The sequence below is a fragment of the Lepidochelys kempii genome, chromosome 20 (assembly GCF_965140285.1).
Source record: "Lepidochelys kempii isolate rLepKem1 chromosome 20, rLepKem1.hap1, whole genome shotgun sequence".
Taxonomy (NCBI): domain Eukaryota; kingdom Metazoa; phylum Chordata; order Testudines; family Cheloniidae; genus Lepidochelys; species Lepidochelys kempii.
In genome coordinates this window covers 12,045,636-12,068,137 of record NC_136399.1, presented here as the reverse complement: position 1 = coordinate 12,068,137, position 22,502 = coordinate 12,045,636, and the positions used below count along the sequence as shown (strand labels likewise).

The following is a 22,502-nucleotide window of genomic DNA, read 5'->3' as shown; positions in this document are numbered from 1 at the left end:
TCCAGTTTTAGTCCCCCCCCCCCCCCCCACCCACACACACACACTACAGGAGGGATGTTAAAAAATTGGAGCGTGTCCAGTGGAGGGCAACAAAAAAGGATTAGGGGGCTGGGTCACATGACTTACGAGGAGAGGCTGAGAGAACTGGGCTTATTTAGTTTGCAGAAGGGGGGGGGGGGGATTTGATAGCAGCCTTCAACTACCTGAAGGGGGGTTCCAAAGAAGATGGAGTTTGGCTTTTCTCAGTGGTGGCAGCTGACAGAACAAGGAATAATGGTCTCAAGCTGCAGTGGGGGAGGTCTAGGTTGGATATTAGGAAACACTATTTCACTAGGAGGGTGGAGGAAATGCATTACCAAGGGAGGTGATGCAATCTCCATCCTTAGAGGTTTTTAAGGTCAAGCTTGACAAAGCCCTGGCTGGGATGATTTAGGTGGTGTTGGTCCTGATTTGAGCGGGGGATTGGACTAGATGACCTCCAAGGTTTTTTTCCAGCCCTAATAGTCTGTGTTTCTATTATTCCTTTCTTTGGTATCTTCATTATAACCACATTGGTTCACTCATCTGGCACTTTTTCCCTTTCCCAGACTGATGTAAATTGAGGGGCCTGGATAGATGCTGCTAATTTAGGATTTACCTTGAACAATTCTCCATTCAAGTTATCCTTGCCAGGAGCCTGCCCATTTTTTAAGGATTTGATGGCTTGAGCAGCCTCCCAGTTGATGCAATGGGGGGAGAGAACCTAGCTAGCTTGGAGATGGAGCAATATCAGTTTCAGAAGAAGACTGTATGATGGGGCAGCCTGCAATAGCCAGGACTGGACTCCTGGAGCCAGGCGGCTCCTGCCTCTCTGATGTTCCTGTGTAATTCGCAAAGGGGGAACCTGTCTGGGGTTCTGCTGAAAATGGATTTCTCAGAGCGGCTGTCGCAAAGGGGAGAAGGGGAATTGAGTGAGTCTGGAGAGCTCTTTCCACCCAGGCCCAGGGCTTGGAGGAGCTGGGTTCAGTCTGTTTGTATCATGTCATGATGCAGGATTTGATGAGCTCAGATGCTGCCAGTCAGGCTCTGTCTTCAGCTCCAGACACTCCAGGGAAAGGCAGCCTGGGACTAGCATTCAGTGAATACAGTGCTACAGTCTGGGCTGAGAGGAGGTCAGGTTTCTCTGCCTGCTGCCATGCAGAAAGGCAGCAGTGTGCCATGGGGCCATGGCATCTGGGGGGGGTGGGGCACCTGGTAAAGCTGGGGATGTGCTGCTACCACCAGATAGCAGGAGAAATGGGCTGACCTCCATGTTAGACGGAGCAGGCTGCAGCCTGGCCTCTCCAGGGCCTGGTGGAAGCTCAGCCGGTTTACTCCTGGCCAGGTTATCTCCATTAGTTCTTGGGCCAACATGGTCCATCAGCTTCACTAGCTCTGCCTGTCCCTGGCATCCCCCCACTTAATGCCTCCATCCTTAGAGGTTTTTAAGGCCCGGCTTGACAAAGCCTTGGCTTGGATGATTTAGTTGGTGTTGGTCTTGCTTTGAGCAGGGGATTGGACTAGATGACCTCCTGAGGTCCCTTCCAACCCTGATATTCTATGATTCTAAGCTCTCCCAGCAGATATCAGGGTGATTGAAGTCTCCCATGAGAACCAGGGCCTGTGATCCAGTAACTTCCGTGAGTTGCCGGAGGAAAGCCTCATCCACCTCATCCCCCTGGTCCGGTGGTCTATAGCAGACTCCCACCACGATATCACCCTTGTTGCTCACGCTTCTAAACTTAATCCAGAGACTCTCAGGTTTTTCTGCAGTTTCATACCAGAGCTCTGAGCAGTCATACTGCTCCCTTACATACAATGCAACTCCCCCACCTTTTCTGCCCTGCCTGTCCTTCCTGAACAGTTTATATCCATCCATGACAGTACTCCAGTCATGTGAGTTATCCCACCAAGTCTCTGTTATTCTAATCACATCATAATTCCTTGACAGTGCCAGGACTTCCAGTTCTCCCTGCTTGTTCCCCAGGCTTCTTGTATTTGTGTATAGGCACTTGAGATAACTTGCTGTTTGTCCTGCTCTCTTAGTATGAAGCAGGAGCCCTCCCCTCTCACGCTCTCCTGCTCGTGTCTCCTTCCGGTATCCCACATCCCCACTTACCTCAGGGCTTTGGTCTCCTTCTCCTGGTGAACATAGTTTAAAGCCCTTCTCACTAGGTTAGCCAGCCTGCTTGCAAAGATGCTCTTCCCTCTCTTTGTTAGGTGGAGCCCATCTCTGCCCAGCACTCCTCCTTCTTGGAACACCATCCCATGGTCAAAGAATCCAAAGCCTTCTCTCCTACACCACCTGCGTAGCCATTTGTTGACTTCCACATCGTCCTCTGTCAGCAGCTGGCTACAAATGTTCTTCCTTGTGCAGATACCCAGCCCGTGCTCCCGACTCCAGGGTCTAGTGCTGCTAGGAATCCCGCAGGCTCGCTGCTTGCTAGCCACAGGAACATCTTTTGTAATTTGTTCTGTATCTACCTGCCATTCATGCCTCCTTTATTCTCAGCATAACAAGGTGGACCTTGCACGTCAATAGGGATGGGACAGCACTGATGCCTTTGATATACTGTGATCTCAGTGCCATGGAATGGAAACAGGCCACACACCTGACCCTGCCCTGGTTGGGGATTTGGTTTTGTGCCTCCAGACTCCTCTAACACTCCCAGTTCTGCACTCTCTAGCCATGTTTAAGTTCACCCCAAACCATCTCCCGTTGCAGAGAAGAGCAGCAGGGATGGGAAAGGATGAGCCAGAGTGTGCCAGCACAGTCACTGATCCTAGGCCTGGAGGCGCCGATTACATCCTGCATCACAACGTGATACTACTGAAGGGCAGGCAGGGCTATGCCGAACCCAACCCCCGGCCTGGATGGAACGTTCTCTCCAAAACTCTCCCTCCATTCCCCTCCTTCCCTTTGCAACCTAGTTCTGATAATAGCTGCTGGAAGCAAACACAGCAGAGTTTGCAAGTTATGGAATTTTCCAAAGGGAACAGACAACTGAAAAAACAAAGATTTTCCCCAGCTCTACAAGAACTGCCGAGCCTCCCCCCAACAGAGAGAATATAAAGTTACAGCCCATTCTCGTTATTCAAGAACCTAAGCTATGTGGACTACTTTGTCTGCTTTTTCTCCAGCTGAATTCTGCATTTCTTAGCAGCAGTTTTCACTGATACACTTAATGTTAATGCTTCTGACTAAACCCTTCTTTCTTCTACAGTAACGTAGTTAGAGCAAAACCTAGAAGGACATAACAGCTAACTGCAAATTATCCTATCAGACAGGCTGGATTTTAAGGTTCTACGTACAATGGGTTAACAGAAGTTATAAGCATGTTAGACATGAGTAGCACTTGTCAGATGGCTAAGTGCACCAGTGAAAGGTGTTACCCATCCAGTAGACTCTGTAATTGATTACCCATTCATTCAAATATCTTATTTATAACCCTTTCAAAATGGATTCCTAAAACAAAGTGTGACCCATTTCTCCTTAACCCGTTATAAACAAGAAGCAAATTGTACCATGCTTAATTGTTACACTGCACAAGATCAACATTACAGAGACCCTACATTTGAAGCCCACAGCATCCCATCATTTACTCTTTGCTTATTTCAACTGGTCAGGGGTTCAGTAAATGCTCTGTACGACATTTTGGGAAGATAAAGTTTTAGGCCTGATTTATCCTTGGGATTCAGCCACTGGTGACTAGCAACAGGTGCAAAGACCAAGTACAGGCAGTGTGGTCAAGGGGAGAAAGCACAGGATGGGACTCAGGAGACACAGGTTCTATTCCTGGCTCTGTCACTAGCCTGCTGGGTGACCCTGGGCAGGTCACGTCCCCCTCTTTGTGCCTCAGTTTCCCTATTAGTAACAGGCAGATAATGATACTAATCTCCTCTGCAAAGCGCTTTGACCTCTACTCACAAAAAACACTAGACGAGAGCTAGGGATCGTGAGTACTGTAGTGCCTGGGGACCAACCAAGAACTGGTGCTGTGCTAGGCACTGTACAAAGACAGTAGTAGACAGTCCCTGCTCCAGAGAGCTGACAGCCTAAGGAGACAAGACAGCTGGTGAAGGGAAAAGGGGGTAACATACAAAAGTAGCCAAGAAAAGTTGTATGGGAGCAAACTGTGCTATACCGGTGTTTCCAGCAGTGCAAATTACAGCTTTCCTCCTCATTTCTGAGACTTATACCAGGACCACTACACCGGCTCCTAGCTGCTGAACTGAATCCCAACCACAGACAAGGCCTTAGTGACATGACACCTCTCTACATCAACATAGGGCACATAATCTCAGCTATTCCGTCTCTAATGAGAAGCAAGGAGAGGTCGCTGGATTTCATGCCGGTGATAAAGCACGCAAGACAGCAAAGTTCTGCCTTCAAGCATTCCCCAGATGGCTGTTTAACTGGAGAATCTGGTGCTGATCTTACTGGATCTTTACAGAGGAAACACAAGGTGACCGCAGTGCAAAGCCTTTGGAAAGAGGCCTGCACAGCTATGTCAGAATCAACTCTTCGGAAGAGATCTGGCAGCTGGAGCTGCCTTGCCTGGTATACCTACTACATACATTACAGTAGCACCTAGCCCAGGAGCCGCAGAGCTGGCTCAGGCCCTCATTGTGCTAGGCGCTGGACGCAGAACAAGAGAGACAATCCCTGCCTCACACAGCTTCCAATATAACACAAATCCTAACTTCACCTGGTGGTTTCTCTGCATAGCCTGCCCAGCCTAGCTCTCATCTCTATCCACCTCCCTCACAGAGGTGTCAGATGAACCAATGAGTTGTTCAGGCATCTGTTGCATGATCGACTATGGGATAAGTGCTAGCCTATAACCTATAACTTCTTGCCAGTTTCTCCTCTTTCCCCCTAAGTGGTGCTTTAAACCAGGTCAAAGCCTGCAAAAAGCACCAGATGTCTCCCTCTACCTGTGTCTGGAGCCCTGGGGAGCTTCCCCAGTCCAAAGCCAAGCAGGACACGGTTTGCAGGAGAGCTTAAGGAGACGACATAAGGAGGACAGATCTTTATCCCTCCTGTATCCTGGATGTTATGTCAATGGGAAACCACACCTGGCTGATCCATCATGGACAGGCACTACCAAGTGGAAGTGAAAGCAACAAGAACCAGCACTTGTAAAGGATCCTGCATATGGAAAACGCTACACAGACTGAGGCAGCAGCTGATCAAATCTCCACCATCTCCCCTTCAGCAATGGGGAAATTGGCAGAGTTTAGTGTGCCTGTGTGCAGCCTTGAGCAATGCAAAACACAGAGCCTATGGCTCACTTGCCTCTTGGCCTGGCGCAACGGAGACGTTAATAATAATTATAAATGTGGCTACATTTCTTTATGAACTAAGTAAAATGCAGCCACTTCTGGGGATCAGCACAACCACCTCCACACAGCACACCAGGACAAAACCTCACAAAGAGCAGCAGGACATTTAACATCCACACAGAGCAGACAGGATTTAGGCAGCTGCAAGAGAAGAAAGATGGCCCAGCGGTGTCGATTTGAGGGTGCAAGCTTTGGATCTGAGAGACCATGGATTCAATTCCTTGCTCTGCCACCGACTCCGTGTGTGACCCTGAGCAAGTTGCTGCATGTCTCTGTGCCTCAATTGCCCCTCTGCACAAAGGAGATAATAACTAGGGGATGGTGAGGCAAATATACTAAAGAGTGAGAGATGCCCAGATACCACAGCATGGGGGCCAGCCACCAATCTAAGACACAGAGGTCTGGACCAAGGAACACAACAGTGCACAGAAGCGGATTTCAGTTCCTGGATCCTGCCTAACTATTGCTGAGATCCCTCCAGCTCAGCAGCTTGACCCGTCACTGGGGCGGGTCAGAGTTTAAGAAGCTGACTTAAAGTGCATCCGATGAAGTGAGCTGTCGCGCACGAAAGCTTACGCTCCAATGAATGTGTTAGTCTCTAAGGTGCCACAAGTCCTCCTTTTTGTTTTGACTTAAGGTGAGCTGCGAAGCAGGAAGTGCCCCTCCAGGCGCAGGGGCGCTCCTGGGCACTGCTAGAGGATCTGGGGCAACTCGGCTTTGGGCTGGGGTGGCTTTCACCCAATACTTGGTTGGGTGTCGTTGGGGGGCTCCCGGATCATCCTTGGGGGGGGGCGGAGGTAGGGGGAAACCACAAACGGCCCTGGGGCCCTCACACACACAGGGCATCAGGCAGCATTGGCCACTAGGGAGCCCTGCCCTCTGCCAGAGGCTGAGCGGCCGGGCTGGGGGCCGGGGCCGGGGCCGGAGACGCAGCCGGGGTGCCGGGGAGATGCGAGGGCGGGAGTCGCCCCGATGGAAAGAGGAGGAGGAGGAGGAGACGCCGCCGCCGCCCCCCCAGCCCAAGGGAAGGGGCGGCCCTGGGGGGTGGGGCAGACCCAGGGCCCTGCTCCCCCCCAGACCCACACGCGACCGGGCCCTGCCCCCCGCGGCCGCGCACTCACTGTCGCCCACCACCGCCTTCAGCCCTGCCGGGGCCATCTCCGCTTCCTGCTGCTCGGGCCGCCGCCGCTTCCGGCTCCGCGCGGGGGCAGGGGCAAGGAGCTCGCCCCGCCCGTGCCCCGCCCCCCGAGCGTGGGGACACGCCCCCCCCCAGCGTGGGGGTGGAAGTGGGACTCAACTGCGCGGGGGGCGGGGCTGGAGTCAGGACTCCTGGGTTCTGCCCCGGCTGCTCCTGCCCCTGGGCGCGCCCTGGCCTCTCCCTGGCCTGCTCTGGGGAGTGTCTGTGGGGCTGGGCGACGGCCCCTAGTGACGCTGAAATCAGTCACTGGTGGACGGGCCCGGCCCCCCCCAGTGTCACTGATGGACGGGCCCAGCCCCCCCAGTGACTGATTTCAGTATAAAGCAACTGGGGTGCTGGCGGGTCGATGTCTGCAAGGCTGAAGATGGCCGAACGCCGCAGCCCCCCACTTCTGGCGCTGCGAGGGCTGGGCCTGGGCACCAAGGGGCGGGTGCCCAGTGACAGGGCCACGCAGGTCCCCACTGAACCCCCACCTGGTCATGTGGGGCGCAGAGGGAGGCGGGGGCCTCGGGCAGGGTTAAAGCGAGGACTGGGTTGGGGTAGTGGGGCCTCAGCCCACTCCAGTCAGGGCCCCCCAGTGAGCTGCAAGTCCCCCCTCCAACCAGCATCTCCCCCTCAGCAGTGTCCCTCGCCCCCCACCTCCACCCACCCCCCTCAACAGGGCCCCTTGCCCCCCAACTCCACCCAGCCTCCCCTCCCCCTGCCAGGCGATTTGCCCCCCACCTCCAACCAGCTTCCCCACTCCCTCAGCTGGGCCCCTTGCCCCCCACCTCCAACGAACCTCCCCTCTCCCGCTGCCAGGCCTCTGGCCCCCCACCTCCAGCCAGCCTCCCCTCGCACCCTCGCTGGTCCCCTTGCCCCATCACCCGGGCCCCTCACCCCCACCACTCTAACCAGCAGACCTTTCCTAGGTCTCTTACACCCCCCCCCCCACCCCTTTTTGGCCAACTCTCACTGCCCTCGCCAGGCCCCTCGTCCCCAACTCCAACTAGCTCCCCACCCCCAGGCTGCTCACCCTCTAACTCCAGCCCCCAAGCCAGGGCCCTTGCTCGCCTCACTCTGATCCGAGCTCTATGGATTCTGGTCACATCCACTGTGTGGGAGCCTCCCGTAATGAGGCTCCAGGCACCTGGGCCATCATTTCTAATCCGAGAAAATCCCAGGAGAATTGAAACCATCAATCATTTCAACCAGAACTTCACCAACCAGGCCCCTCCAGCTGGCCCAGCACTTCCCCTGGTGCGGGACTCGTCCTCACCCTTCCCTCCCTCCCCAATAGCCTAGTGAACAGCTGCAAAGGGCACTAGCAATGCACTGCCCAGTGCCTTGCTGGGCATCATGGCTACTGGGAGCTGGCAGCTACATGGCAGCCCCTGATGCAACTCTACCGGGGTTGGGGCAAATCCTACATGGACCTCTACCCTGGGCTGGCCTAAGGCTGCTCTGGCTTGGTGCATGTGTCCCCCTAGTGGCCAATTTAAGGATAACAACCTGCTACTGATTCCAGCCAAGGGATCTCCTCCTTTGGCTCAAGAGAGAGGCCTGGGTCTCAGCAGCTGAAGGCCGTAGGTTTGATCCACACGTGGCTCAGTTGTTAGTCTTGCCCCTTGCTGCTGCTCATTAGCAGCAGGAGAGGGGATGCTTCTGGAGCTAAGGTCACTCCCAGCCTCATTAACTCCTGGTCACCTTTCCCTGTAGGCACCCAATCCCGATGACCAGAGTCCGCAGCTCACCTTCCGCGGGCACAGGGTGTGCCCTTGAGGCTGGCTGTCCAGCTGCCCTGAGCGAGCTCTGCCTGAGTAAGGGCCTCCACCAGCACTGGCTATCACAGCACGGACTGTACGTCTAAGTCCCACTGAGCCACCTCCAGCCACCAGATGGCACCCAGTGGCTACAGAATTTCTCCATTAAGGCCCCATGAGCCAAGCAAAGCTGCACACTGCAAAGTATCTCTGTCCAATTACACATCACCTCCACACAACGTACAGAGCTGTGAGTCTGGATTCCAGGATTCTATCACCAGCTTCTGGAAAGGAGTGGGGTCTAATGGTTAGAGCAGGGAGCTGGGTGTCAGGACTCCTGGGTTCTATCCGGAGCTGTGGGTGCAGTGGGAGGCCTAGTGGGTTAGAGATGTGGCTCTCAACCTTTCCAGACTACTGTACCCCAGTACAGTATTACTGACAAATTGCTTTCTCTCATTTTTACCATATAATTATAAAATAAATCAATTGGAATATGACTATTGTACTTTCATTTCAGTGTATGGTAAATAGAGCAGTATAAACAAGTCATTGTCTGTATGAAATTTTAGTTTGTCCTGACTTTGCTAATGCTTTTTATGTCTCCTGTTGGTGTACCCCCTGGAAGACCTCTGCGTACCCCCAAAGACACACGTAACCCTAGTTGAGAACCACTAGGTTAGACAAACTGGGTGGGGGGGTCTAGGAATCAGGACTCCTGGGTTTTATCCTGACTGCAAGTGGAGTGGGGGTCTAACGGTTAGAGCAGAGAGCTGGCAGTTAGGATTCCTGAGTTTTATTCCAGGCTATGCAATTGATGCATTCTGTGATATGGTTCATTCTGCCTTGTCCGCTTGTGACATGTGGAGCACAGAGGCTTGCCTCAGCCCTTCCTTTCCTGCTGGGTGGTGCAGTAATTAATGGCCGTAGAGCCTGGGCTGCAAAATCCTGGAGCAAAGCGTCCTGGAGAAGGAATTTGTTCCCCAGGCTTGACTGCCTCCCTGCCCCATCCCTCCCTTAGTCAATCAGAACAAATGCCCTCATGGCAGGAGCTGTTGTCTGGTTACCTGCAGTGCAGACCCAATCTATTGTGTCCTGGCTGCTGTTCAGCTCAGGTTAACAGCATGGTCTGTTTCTGTGAACTCCCCCAGAGCTTTTGAATGGAAGTGGAGAGTCTTCTTCACATCCTGCTCTAAACTGTGAGTAGTGTCGCTCTGTGGCTGTTCAACAGCTGCTGCGCTCCACCCCAGAGGTATCTGCATTTCAGTGCTGGGTGAGCAATCCCTGAGCAGTGTTGCTGTGTGTTGTTATGCAGCTGTTGTGCTCCACCCCAGAAGTGGCTGCAATTCAGCGCAGGGTGAATGAAAGCCCATGTCTCATTTTGCAAAGCATGGGTTCTCCAAGCAAGGGTGCTGTCTGTCCCATGTTCCTGCTCAATAGACTCTGGATTCTTAGCATCAGCGGAGCTACATTTTGAGCCGTGGTGGAACCAGGAGGCAGCTGGGTCATTGGTGGTTCCACCTTCAGTTATACCTATTGGCTTGAAAAGGCACCACACGAATATCTAATGGCTGCCGAAGGGGACGGTTGCCCCCCGGCCCGCTATTAGCTCTGCCACTGATTCTTTTTAAACGTTCATTGTGCTGCTTCCAGCAGCCACTTTGACTTCATTTTGTTTTACAGACCCAAGCAAAATGCAACCGGCAACCGCTTCATGCTGGCCTGGCTAGAAGCAGATCCGTGTAATTGAACAGACTCATCCAATTACTGAGCCTTCCCACAGCCAGGTGCTGCCCTCACGATACATGAAACCTAGAGAACCTGTTCAGCTCCCAGTAGATGCAGCCTAGAGCCAAATGCAGGCCAGGCAAGGTGGCCTCACCCACGGAGTTCAGATCCAGGGATTCAGTAGGGAGTAAATGGCCAGCACTGGATGCTTCAGGTTTTGGTGCCCACCGAGAGACGGTTGGGGGCTGATTTTCAATTACACACCTGCGGCTGGCCCAGGCCAGCTGACTCCAGCTCCCGGGCCTCGGGCTAAGGGGCTGTTTAACTGCGGTGTAGCCTTTGGGGCTCAGGCTGGAGCTTTGGCTCTAGGACCCTGCGAGGTGGGAGGTTCCCAGAGCTCGGGCTCCAGCCCAAGCCAGAACATCTGCACTGCAAGTAAACAGCTGCTCAGCTCGAGCCCTGTGAGCCGGAGTCAGCTGGCCTGGGCCAGCTGTGGGCACGTAACTGCAGTGTAGACACACCCTAAGTGCCCACGAGCCCCGCTGGGAGCTGCGGGTGTTTAGCACCTCTGAAATCTAGGCCCCAGGTGTCTCAACGTGGGCACCCAACCTTAGGAGCCGTTCAAAATCTTATTGCCAGTGTCCGTATGGTCATGAGGAGGCAGGGGATCTGCAGTCCTCTGCTTTCCCCTGCTGGCTACAGTCAGAATAGCTCAGACTCTGGGCTTTATCCCCCACTGATGCTGGTGAAATCAAGTGGCCGATGGGAAAGCCTATGAGGCCCCAGACTTGGGGGCGGGGAAGGTGGTTCCACCTTGCACTCAGGAGCAACCCTGCAATAACAAACCAGTGTATGCAGCTCCCTGCTCTACTGAGCAACCCTATAATGACGAGTGTATGCAGTCCCCAGCACTCCTGTGTGACCCTACAATAACAAACCAGCATACCTAGCCCCACATTGACAGGAACAGAGCAGTATATTCTGCCTTGTACTCTAGGGCAACGTTTCTCAAATGAGGCCACCAGAGGCTTTTCGTGAGGCCTTGACAGCCTCCTAGGCAGTGATGGGCTGGGGCGGGGGGCAGGGGGAAGTCTCCGCCCTGCCCCCTTTTTCCTTGTTGCTCCTGGACGCACCGCCCTGCACCGCCTCTGGAGAGAGGTGGGGCACAACGCTGCAGGAGCCAGCTGAGTTCTTAACCCGGGAGGGTTGGGCGGCAGGATCCAGTGGCGGGACTTCAGGGACCTGGCAATGTGGCCCAGGGCTCTGACCACAGGGCAGCAGGTACTGAACCATCCCCCTGGCTCTGGCCATGCAACCCTGGCGTCCAGCTGCAGGGCTTCAGCCTCCTGCCCCTGGTTCCACCTGGGTGGCAGTAGGCGCTGGCTCCTGGCTCTAGTCCCAGGCTCCGACCACGCAGTGGCAGGCGCTGGCCACAGGCACTGACCCCCAGCCTCAGCCACAGGGCAGCGGGCTCCAAGCACAGGGCTTTGGGCACCAACCTCTGGCTCTGGTGCTGACCCCTGGCTCCGGCCAAGGAGCTTAAGTCAGCCTCTGGCCCCCAGTTCCAGCTGTGTGGTGGCAGGCACTGGCCCTGGGCTCCAGCCATGTGGCCCCAGCCCCTGGTGCTGATCCCCTTCCCCACCTGCATAGCAGCAGGTGCCGACCTACAGCTCTGTCCCCAGGGTCCCACCATGCAGTGGTGGGAGCTGGCTCCAGATGCTGACCCCTGGTCCTGGCTGTATAGCAGCGAGTGTTAGCTTAAGCCATGCAGAGGCAGGCGCTGACTCCTGGCTCCAGCCCTGCACCCCTGGGCTCCAGCATCCAGCTCCAGGCTCTGGCCATGCAGCAGGAGTCACTGGCCCCAGGCACTGACCCACAGCTCCGGCTGCATGGCAGCAGGCTGCAATCCCTGGCTCCAGGTTCTAGCCAGGGGCACTGAGTTCCCCTGGTCCTGGCCGCATGGCAGTAGACATCAGGCCCTGGCTCTGGCTATGAGACAGTGAAGCTCATCACACAACCCCATTGCCCTGGGCCCCCGCTGCCTTCCACAGCCCTTTGGCCATACCCCCTCACCCCGCCAGGACACAGCTGCCTTCCTTGCTTCGCATCCATTCCCCCAGCCCCTGCTGCTTCCCCAGGCCTTGCATCCATCCCACCATTGCCTCTGGCCCCTGCTGCCTTCCCTTTGCCTCCGCCCTCCCCCCCCCCCCCCCCCGACCGCCCCCATCCAGGGCTTAATGGGTCCTGGGGCTTGCTGAGAAAAGTGATATTAACAAACATGCAAGTGTCACTTTTCACAGCAGACTTACTAGCTATCTATGGAAAAGTGATGCCTGTAGGTTTGTTAATATCACTTATCACTTTCCATAGCCTCCCAGGTAGCTACTAAGTGTGCTGTGATATTAACAAATATACAAATATCACTTTTCACTTAAGCCCTGGATTGGTGGGGGGAGGGAGGGGAAGGGGAGGCAGCATTATTTTTGTTATTGAGTCTGCCAAAAAACCCTACAAATATAAATCACACTGATTTGGATGTGAATCTGTGCACATTTAATTGTTTTTCCTAAAGTTAATTAAGTATTTTAGGAAAAAGTGTCAGAGCAGGCACCAGTGAGAGTTGGTGGCCACACTCTGAGGCCACCAAAAACGTTTATTGTGAGAACCCCTCTAGGGCAACAACAAAGCAGCAAACACAGCACCAGCCCTGTGGCCTCAACCCAGTCAACCCCCCTCCCTGCCCAATGTACACAGGGCACCTCAATAAGCCCTGTGGTCTAAAATGTAGAGGAGAGGGGCTCTCTGCCGCCATCTAGTGGTAAACTGGAGGAAGAGACAGAATGAGCTGGACCTTATTTGCATGTTTGTTGCCCACTGGGACCATTTTGGCCATTTGGTTTAACATTCATTTACGTTGTGGGCTCAGGGCTGATGAAAGGTGGGGCTCCTTGTTGTACGACAAGACTGCAGCAGAAGTGCATCAGCAAACCCTGAGTGAGGAGTCACCATAACCAGAGCCTTCGTCTTGCACAGTTGAGTAGAGCATGGGCACAAACCACCCAGATTCATTTTAAGGCGGGGGACGGGGGGGTGTGAGAGTGTGGTGACATGGATTCTGTGCATGGGTATTTTATCTGCTAATGGGCCCCCATCCCCGGTAGCTGTTTGCTGAAGCTGCTGAGAGCACTGACCGCGCTGAGTGACTCTGATAAGGGCCCCTTTCCCCAGTGCCACTGGCACTGTAATTGCTCTAGCTGGCTCTGTAGCTGGTGTACAGAGGTGGCATTGTGGCGATGGTGGTGTGGTTCGAGGCAACACCCCCTGCCAGCACCAGCATAGCTGAAATCACTATCGCTGGGCCAGCCTGTGGGTCTCTGTGTGGGAGCAGGCAGGTTCCCCTGGCAGCTGGAAGGGGGCTGGCCCAGTGTTTTCCAGGGCTCTGGGATGGTGTAAAGCAGAATGGGGGTTAATTGGACATTAACCCCTGCAGGGAAGGGCACTGCCAAAGGCACTGCAGGGGTGGGTGGTTTAGTTTTTAGTTATAGACGTCCTTTGTATGGGGCAAATTGTGAGAGAGCCAAGGCCCCGCACGGTCCGCAGAGCAGGGGACGGGGAGGAGGAGGAGTGCACGTATTGAGATGAGTTGTGGTTGCTGCTTTCCCGGGTGCCAGCTCTGTCCCTGGCCCCCTTAATGAAGTTTTCAGTGTTTTTCACACGGACTCAGTGCTGTGGGTGAGGAACAATTGCTGACTGGGGGGTCCAGGGGAAATGTTCAGTTTTCCCAGGTCCCTGGGGGAGCCTGGCGTGTGTCAGTTTTAACACGGTCCCCTGGCTGGTTGACCCTGGCTCTTAGCAGAAACAGTGCCAAGTCTGCACCAACCAGTCCGTGGCTGCTCTGATGTGGGTGAAGTCTGTTTGCTGAGGGAGCGGGGCTGGGTGAGCAGCTGCCCTGGGGCTGGGGACAATGGAAGGATTGTGCCTTGCCAAGAGGGGCTGGGCGCGCCCAGCAGGAGCCCCGTCAGTGTCAATGAGATGTGTGAATTCAGCACTAGTGAAGGGGGGCCCTGGGGAACCTACCTTCCCCCTGCCCTCTGCCCCCCCACCCCACCCCAGCTCCATGCAGGAGCTTCCCCTGCACACACCCACTGCTCTCAGGAAGGACATTGTGGATTGGGTGAAGGGGGATCTGCTTATTGTGTCAATCCTGGCAGGCTTCTGCTCCTGGGATTTCCCCTGTGCCAAGGTTCAGGGCAGCTGTGCACTGGAGAGGATGGTAGTCAGTGCCCTGTGGTTCCATTCCCAGCTCTGTGTGAGGAGTGGGGATCTGTCACTGGTCCACAGGATCTGTGCTATGCCCCAGCTTTTAAACAATCCCTCAAAGGAATCCCTGCAGTGGGCCAGTCCCCCAAGGGGTCCTGCAGGCTCTTCCTCAAGCATAGGCCACGAATCCTCAATGCCTCTGCGACTGAGCCTCTGGGGCTGGAGTGAATCCAGCTGAGACAGACACCTGGTTAGACTCTTGTCCACTCCTCAGGCCCCAACGCACCTCGGCAAGGATTTGCAGTGACACAAGGAGCCTTTACAACCCGTCAGGTTTATTAGCTAGAACCCAGCCCAAGAAATCCCCAGGTTAGCTCAGAGAAGCAAAGGCCAAGACACCGTCCATCCCGGCCATGCCAGCTAGCCACCCAGCCAATCCACTTTTGGCCCTCTCTCCTTGTCAGTCCCAGGTGAGAGCTCTGCATCTCCTTAGCTCTTCCTTGCCAGGGCCAAATTCTCCCCTGGTGGTACTCCATTATATTTGTGGTGTTACAACAGCATAGGCTTTGGCTCTGAGGGTCTGGACAGCCTAGGGGTTCCCCCTCTGTGGGAATTTCCCGGGTATGTAAGGGAGCTGCTGGAAGGCAGGGCCACTCTAGGCTTGGCACCTCCTGCCACCCCTCAGTCCATTCTCCTCCTCCCCCAGGCCCATGCTGAGTTCACATGTTCTGCCTGCAGAGTGGTGTCAGTTGTTCTGACTTTGGGGTCCCATTGTGTTTCTGGATCCTCCATTGATACGGTCAGTTTCAGCCAGTCCTTTAACGTCCCACTCATTCCACCCCAGACAGCTCCGTGACCCATCACCTCATGGCTTCTGCTCGGCCCCAAGAGCAGATTTAACCCTTCTGCACTCACTGGGGAGCAATGCAAAGTACTGAGGGAAACTGAGGCTTGCCTAGGAAATATAAAAATATTACAGAAAATTCCCCTTTTTTACAGGTTTAGAGCAGGGGGGCAGGGTGTCAGGACTCCTGGGTTCTATTTCCCCCTTTGGGAGAAAAGTGGGGTCTGTTAGGTGGGGCAGGGAGTAAGGACCCCTGGGTTCTATTTCCTGCTTTGCTGCAAGCTCACTATTACAACACTTCTATATTACCTCTGAGGTACTTGTTTAGCGAGAATGGCAGTCACTAGACACCATCTGTCCGGCTTGTCAGGCCGGTGATCATAGGCGTGCGTACGGGGTGTGCTGGGTATGCCCAAGCACACCCTAATGCAGGGGTGGGCAAGCTCGTCCTGCCCGGCCTGCCTGAGCTCCAGGGACGTTGGGGCAGGGAATCCCGGGGACAGTCAGGGGACGCAGAACGGGGGTTAGAATAACAAGCCCATGGCTTTACATTTTAATTCAGTTGTACGGTACCCCCTTTTAATTTTAAAATATGGATCGGTTCGTTGTTAAGATAAGAAAAGGAGCAGACAAGCTGTTCATGTGAAAGAGCCTTTTTGAAACTAGCACATGTAAAAAACAAATGAAGAAGTACAATGTCTCAACAGCGCCTCGACTCGCTCATGATTTTGTACATTGAACAAGAATTGGCTTCATCAGTTAATTACAATGATGTGATTGAGGAATTTAAGTCCATAACACCTGGTAAGCGACGTCTCATTCTCTAGGACAGGAAGATGAAGAAACCTTAATCTGTTTTGGTCAACTTGGGTTAGCTCGTTATGTGGTTAAAGATAAAGATCATGAAAATTGACTGTATCTTTGTATACACCTGGTTATCACAACAGCAAAAATTTAGTGTTTTGTGTCTCATTTTTAAAGTAAAGTTTAGTTGTTAATTTAAAAAAAAATAAGTTTAGTTCAGTTTTAGTTTCTTTAGTTTGTTTGATTAATACAAATAATATCCTTTATGATTGAGTATTCAATAAATGTTCACCTTAAAAATAAATAAATAAATAAAATCCCCTCGGTGCACACCCTAATGAAATGTGCTGTGCACCCCTATGCCGGTGTTGTCTCCCTGAGTTGCACTGTGTGACCTTTGGAAGATCTCTACCTCATCATTCATTTCTCTATGTTTAGAGGCCCTGTGGTCTCATGGCTAGAGCACCAGGCTGAGACTCTGGCGATTTGTGTTCTCTTCTTTGTTCTGACACTGCCCTGCTGGGTGACCTTGTGTCAGTCACTTCTCCTTTCTTTACCTCAGTTTCCTGTCCCAGGCTTTTGTCTCTTTAGACTGTGAGCTCTCTGAGGCAGGGACTGTCTCTCCTTCCGTGTCTGCACACAGGCCAGTACAGTGCATTAGACCATGAGAGCTCAGGCTAGTGGCTTTGTGTGCCAGCGGCCCAGCGCTATGTGGAAATGGCTGTGATTTGTGCAGTGGTGCATAGAGGTGCCCGTCACTCCAGGGCTGGGAGGATGGCACTCGGGTCTTTGGCTGGTGGCTCTTGCTTTCATGCTCAAGGTCACGCTGAGCCCAGGTTTGGGGTTATTCAGGACAATTCCCCCAGGTCAGATTGGCAGGGATCTTGGAGTGGTTTTGCTTGTACTGCAGCATGTCGCGTGGATCGCCTGCTGGGAGCAGCTGGGCGCCTCCCCTAATCAATTCCCTGTTGTTGGCAGAGCCTCGATCTGTCCTGTTTTCTGCACCAGTTGAGTTACCCGAGGGCTGAAATGCTTTTGTCTAACAGGAGTCACTGGGCTCAGTATTAGGGACACGTGGGTGAGGTGCAATGGCCTGTGCTACACAGACTGGCTGCTCTGATGGTCCCTCCTGGCTGAAGCTCTGTGAGACGGGGCTCACACTAGCAACTAGAGAGGTCAGAAAGCTGGGCTCTGATTGCATATCTGCCTTCTCTGCCCAGCCCCGTGCTGGGCTACAATTCCTGCCGGTGCATTTCCAGCCCATCTCTGGCACTTGCCTCTACGCGGTAGCCAGAGGTGTAATTTCCAGCTCAGGAACCGACTGAGCTAGCGGGCTAGAGCAGCTGTGTAGTCATGGCTGCACGGGAGGCGGGATGGGCTGGCCACGCAGAGTATGATCCTGTCCGGGACCCAGGGTGCATGCACGGGGCAGCTGGCCCATCCCACCTCCTGCACCACCCAGGCTACACTGCTATTTTCACTTCGCTAGCTCCAGCAAAGTTAATTACACCTCCAGGCTGCAGCGCAGCCCGCCCCTTAGTCTCCAATCTGCAGGTAGCTGGTGCCAAACCTAGAGTGGCCCTGCCTTCCAGCAACCCCCTCACATACCCAGGAAATTCCCACAGAGGGGGAGCCCCTGGGCTGTCCAGACCCTCAGAGCCAAAGCCTACGCTGTTGTAACGCCACCAATATAATGGAGTTCCACCAGGGGAGAATTTGGCCCTGGCACTGAAGAGCTGGGCAGGGGTTGAGCAAACAAGGAAGTTGCAAAACAAACATTCTTTGTTAGGAACAGCCCTGGGGTTTCCCCACACTTGTGTAATGGGAGACTCAATTGTCAAGTGGCCAATTTGATGGGAGATTTTGCCACCTCTGCTCCAGCTGGCTCCTATTTAAAGGGCAGCTTGTGAATTGGGGAGCAGCATCTTGCAAGATTGTGCCAGAAGGTGAGTTTGTACCGTTGGTTGGGCGGGATTCTCCAGACTCAGCCTTGGGGCAGGATTTGGGGCACAGCTCCTGTGTGTGCCCAGCTCCCTGGGGCCTTGGCGGTGGTGTAACTTTCAATGGCTTTCAGGATTTGATGGATTTAATGGATTTAATTTGATGGATTTAATCTGGTTCCAGGCACAGTGGGGACTCTCTTAATCTAATGTGAACTGAGCTTCTCTCCATTTAGCAAGGGATCGACTTGGGATAAAGATTTGAAAAGCAGCTAAGGAGTTTAGGAGCCAGTGTTCTATTTTCAAAAGTGACTTAGGTGCCTATGTGCATCATTAGGCACCTAAATACCTTTAAAAGAACAGGAGGACTTGTGGCACCTTAGAGACTAACACATTTATTTCAGCAAAAGCTTTTGTGAGCTACAGCTCACTTCATCGGATGCATACAGTGGAAAACACAGTGGGGAGCTTTTATATACACAGAGAATGTGAAACAATGGTTGTTACCATACACACTAATGTATGGTAACAATGTAGCCCAGCCCTAACCTGATCCACACCAGGCGTCTCTCAGTTTAGCTTAAGTCGATCCCTTACCAAATGGCGATTCCATTGGAGTAAGAGCATCCATACTGCAACTCGCACGGCTTTCACCAAACTGGTTTACAGTCATGCCCTGAGTGAAACAGGTGCAGCTTGGAGCAGAGAGATGAGGCTCTTTTTGTGGGTGCTTTTTAATTTTGCTTTGGGGAGGGGTTGGTGGGGGGGGGAATCAGTTCACTAAGGAGCTAATTCTAAGGGCTCAAACCTTTAATGGGAACCCCCTTCCCCCATGTACGTGTGTGTGTGTGTGTGTGGATTTCAGCCTGAAAATGCAACCACCAGTGAACATGGTCCCCACTGGCAGCATGGAGGCAGTCCTGCTCTGCTAGCCCCTAGGATGGAGGTGCCATTCCAGCCCTCCCCAATAACCCCCTCATTACCATCCTGCTGCCTCCCCACCCACCCACCGCTCCCAGTCTCCTGCTCCAAATCCTTCCTCCCTTTCCCCCATCTGCTGCCGTTACATTCCCCCACCCCTCAGTATCCCTTCCAGCTGCCCACATTCTCCTCCCCACATCCCCTGCACCCATGGGCTCACCTGTTCCCGCTTTGACCCTCATCCCCTTCCCTGGCAATGTGGCTTTCCCTCTTGCCTGTGCCCCACTGCGCTGCCTTGTGTGCACCTCAGCTCCTACCACGGGTTCCAGAGGGCTCCTGTCCTGGGGTCTGACGTGTTGGCCGGGTCTCTCCCCCGCAGGTAGCTCAGCACCCAGCGGGATGAAGGCTGCCGTGTCCCTGCTGCTCGCCCTCCTGTTGCCCGCGTGCCACACAGAGGCTCAGTGCACCATTGACAATGTGGTTGATCTGAAGGTGCAGGCAGCGATTACTTCCATAGGTAACCGACCCGGAGGCGCCTCCCCCAGAGATGGGGGTGTGTGTGTCAGATTCTGCGTGGTTGTAGCGGGGGGGGGGCAGGTCAGACAGGTACAATACAGCGTGTAAATGAGGGGGATGTGGAACCAGCCCACATACAAGAGCAACATTATCTGTATCTCACACTGTGGCTCTCTATCGTCCCCTAGTGGTTGGCCCACATAGTTTCTGCTAGTGATTCTGAGCCGCTAGGCCTGGGGCTTTGACTTATGCAACAGAGACTCCAGGGGTCCCAGGTTCGATTCCTGCTCCTGCGAACCCACCGGGTGCAGCTCTCTGACTGCCCGTCCCAGCTCTGCTCCCAGCCAGCCCCGTTCAGTGTGTAAACAGGGCGAGGGGGAGCTGGAACCCTTGGGACTCCCTGCTGTTCCTCCGTGTCGGTTCCGTCTTGAGCACAGCACGGAGCCGGCGTTTGTGTTAGTTCTGTTCCAGTGGCTGCACTCTGAGCCCCGTCATGCCAGGCGCTGCACAGGCCATGGTGAGACGCTCCCTGCCCCAAAGAGCTGCCAAGAGACGGATCATCACCCCCATTGCACAGAGGGGAACCGAAGCCCAGAGGGACTAAGTGACTCACCCAAGGTCACACAGGGAGTCAGTGGCAGAGGCAGGAATTAAACCCACATCTCCTGCAGCCCAGCCCAGCCCAATACCTTAGCCACAGATCCACTGGATTGGTCAGTCACCCCATGGGAGTTTCTGGAGACCGGGTCCAGGAGGTGCCATCTGCACAGCGAGCACCACCTCACCCCAGGGGCTGAGTGGGGCTGGTTGGGGTCTCTCAGGGCTGGCTCTGCCCATCTCTCTCAGCTGGCTGCTGCTCACCCAGATATGGCTGCATTCAGCGGGGCTGGAAGTATTTGTATAGTGGGGGAGCTGAGAACCAAACTGTATATGATGGAAACCTCTTCAAGCCAGGGAGTACGGTAGCGCCCCCAGTTCCAGCACCTAGGGGTGCCTTGGCTGTGGGAAGCAGCCAGGAATTATTTCTGCTACCTCCATCCCTGCCCTTTGTTCACAGCCCGGGGGGGTCTTGCTGAATGCCCAGCAGCTTCCTCCAGGTAACACTCTTCTGGGGGGCTGTGGGCAACCGGCATCGAACATGAGACCTCCAGATCTCAGGCCAGGAGCCTCTATTGGTCTGGCGCTGCGGCTGTATGTAGCCCAGCCACCACTCGGGGGAGCAGAGCGCCACATGGAGTGGGGCTGGGTGGGTTCCACCTGTGCAGGTAACAGCTGGAGCAGAGGCAGCGTCTCTCCACCTGAGCAGGGGGGAGGGGCAGCCTTTCTGCACCCAGGGTCCTGCTGGCTACAACTCTGCCTCTTGCCTTGCAGTGTCCGCCACCCTGGCCAAAGCCAAGCTACTCTGCCAGGACGTCTCGGCGCGTGGGGCACTTGTCTCCTGCCCAGCAGGTGAGAGAACTTTCCCGAGTGCCCCGCAGGCCCAAGGAGGGAGGGGCCGTTGGGGCCCAGACCCCACCCTCTCTGCAGTCCTTGGGGGGGTGTTGAGCTGGGGCAGCGATGGACCACCAGCCTGACTGGGGCCTCCCTGCACTTACGCTGCCAGGTGCCTGGAGCAATGGCATTCGCACCACTCCCGAGCCCCTGGGGGCACTGGATGCTGTGGAGCTGGGACCAGTGTGGGCCCCTGGATCAGACCCCTGGGATGTCTCCCTGACCTCCCTTGCTTGGGCAGTGGCCTGGCTGCAAGGGAGCCACAGGGCCATGTCCTGGGGGCTGGGGAGGAGGAGACAGCAGGGCACCTCACTGCTGCCCATGACTCCCATCCTGCCACCAGCTGCTTCCCTAACCCCCCATCCCCCATTCCCCCACAGGGTACAAGCCCACGGGCTGCGCCTGCGGAATGGGCTGCGGCTCCTGGGACATTCGCACCGACTCCACCTGCCACTGCCAGTGCGCCGGCATCGACTGGACGGCCGCACGCTGCTGCAAGATAGGGGTGTAGTGATGCCCAGCCCCAGCCTGGGGCACCGGAGAGCCCCACCTGGCCTGCTGCCCCTGCCGTGGGCCCTGGCACAGAACCATGCTGGGCCTCTTGTGCCCAGTGCAATGAATAAACTTGGATCTGGATCTGCTGATGCTTCTCTGGCTCAGTTCTTCCCCTGACTCCAGGGCTCTGGTACCTAGGGCCAGAGCATGGGCAGGGGGCACAACTCTGCCTCCCTCCTATTTCCCCCAGAAAGGCCCCTGTCCCAAATCGGTTGGGCTGCCCCTGCTGGCAGCTCTCCAGATCCCTATGGAGGTCCAGACACTGAACATCCCCCGCCCCTCAGGGTGCTCTGAGCTTCCCGTGGTCTCAGCAGGCTGCAGTGCTGGAGTCTGCCAGAATTCCCTCTGAAGGTGTGGGACAGCTGGGATCCCTCTTCCAGGGGCCGGGTGGTCAGCGTAGCACGGAGCACACAGACACCGCGTGCAGGGTTCTAGCCCCATTGCTCCTCACTTAACAGAGCCCAGATCATAAAGGAAACAACCATCCCCCGACCGCAGCACTGCTCCCGAGCCCACCTGTCCCTGGGGGGTCCTTCGGGGTCTGTCTGAGTTCAGGTCGCAGAGTTCCCCCTCACCACATTGGGATGCTGCAGCAGCTGGGGGTGGGGGAGCTCTGGGGTGTCCCTTCTCTTTAGCTGGTGAAAATGTACAAAGACCGGAAATAGATCAGCCCCGGCCCTTTGTAACCTTGCAGCCCTGCTATCACCTGCCTCAGTCTCCCCTGGTGATCCCAGACCTCAACCAGGTGCCTTCGTGGCCAGGCCACCCCCTTTCCCAGACAACCCCCCGGGAGCCAGTCTAGTGGCTAGGGTATTTGTAGTAGAACAGAGGATCATCCCGAATTAACAACCCTCAGGATTTGGCCCATTTGCACATGCAGGTATCTGATTTAGGGCAGAGGCCAGTAGGATCTGGGCCTCTGGAACGACACATGTCTGGGTTTAGAGACATCAGCTGAGGTCTTTCAATCAAGAGGGGACGTTATGAATGGTATTATGGTAGCACCCAGGAGCCCCAGTCATGGGCTAGGCCCCCATTACGCCAGGTGCTGTACAGACCCCAGCGAAGCAGGTAACCAAAAGGAGCCCAGCCCCAGAGAGCCCATGCGGACCAGCAGCATTCATGCCGGGCAGGCACAGGCT

General features: G+C 54.9%; 2 protein-coding genes across 2 annotated transcripts in view; one reads left to right on the top strand and one right to left on the bottom strand.

Moving 5' to 3' along the window:
* The window catches only part of STXBP2 (syntaxin binding protein 2), a 37,378-nt gene extending 30,641 nt beyond the window's left edge, over positions 1 to 6,737 (bottom strand). Inside the window, exon 1 of the mRNA XM_073318137.2 lies at positions 6,486 to 6,737. Within this exon, the coding sequence (XP_073174238.1) occupies positions 6,486 to 6,522 (37 nt within the window). The 5' untranslated portion in view covers positions 6,523 to 6,737. The remainder of the gene's footprint in view (positions 1 to 6,485) is intronic.
* Positions 6,738 to 17,830: 11,093 nt separating this feature from the next.
* LOC140900924 (resistin) lies at positions 17,831 to 21,435 on the top strand. Its single transcript, XM_073318926.1, has 4 exons — positions 17,831 to 17,883; positions 19,178 to 19,315; positions 20,686 to 20,763; positions 21,186 to 21,435. Exons 2-4 carry the CDS (start codon positions 19,198 to 19,200, stop codon positions 21,314 to 21,316), a joined length of 327 nt encoding a protein of 108 aa, XP_073175027.1. The 5' UTR covers positions 17,831 to 17,883; positions 19,178 to 19,197; the 3' UTR covers positions 21,317 to 21,435.
* Positions 21,436 to 22,502: the final 1,067 nt, after the last annotated feature.

What these genes read in the sequence shown, in the direction of transcription:
- LOC140900924 (XM_073318926.1), top strand. Translation starts at nt 19,198, where the DNA reads ATGAAGGCTGCCGTGTCCCTGCTGCTCGCCCTCCTGTTGCCCGCGTGC. An exon ending in GGCAGCGATTACTTCCATAG is followed by an intron (nt 19,316 to 20,685) that starts GTAACCGACCCG and finishes CTTGCCTTGCAG; the next exon opens with TGTCCGCCACCCTGGCCAAA. An exon ending in ACTTGTCTCCTGCCCAGCAG is followed by an intron (nt 20,764 to 21,185) that starts GTGAGAGAACTT and finishes ATTCCCCCACAG; the next exon opens with GGTACAAGCCCACGGGCTGC.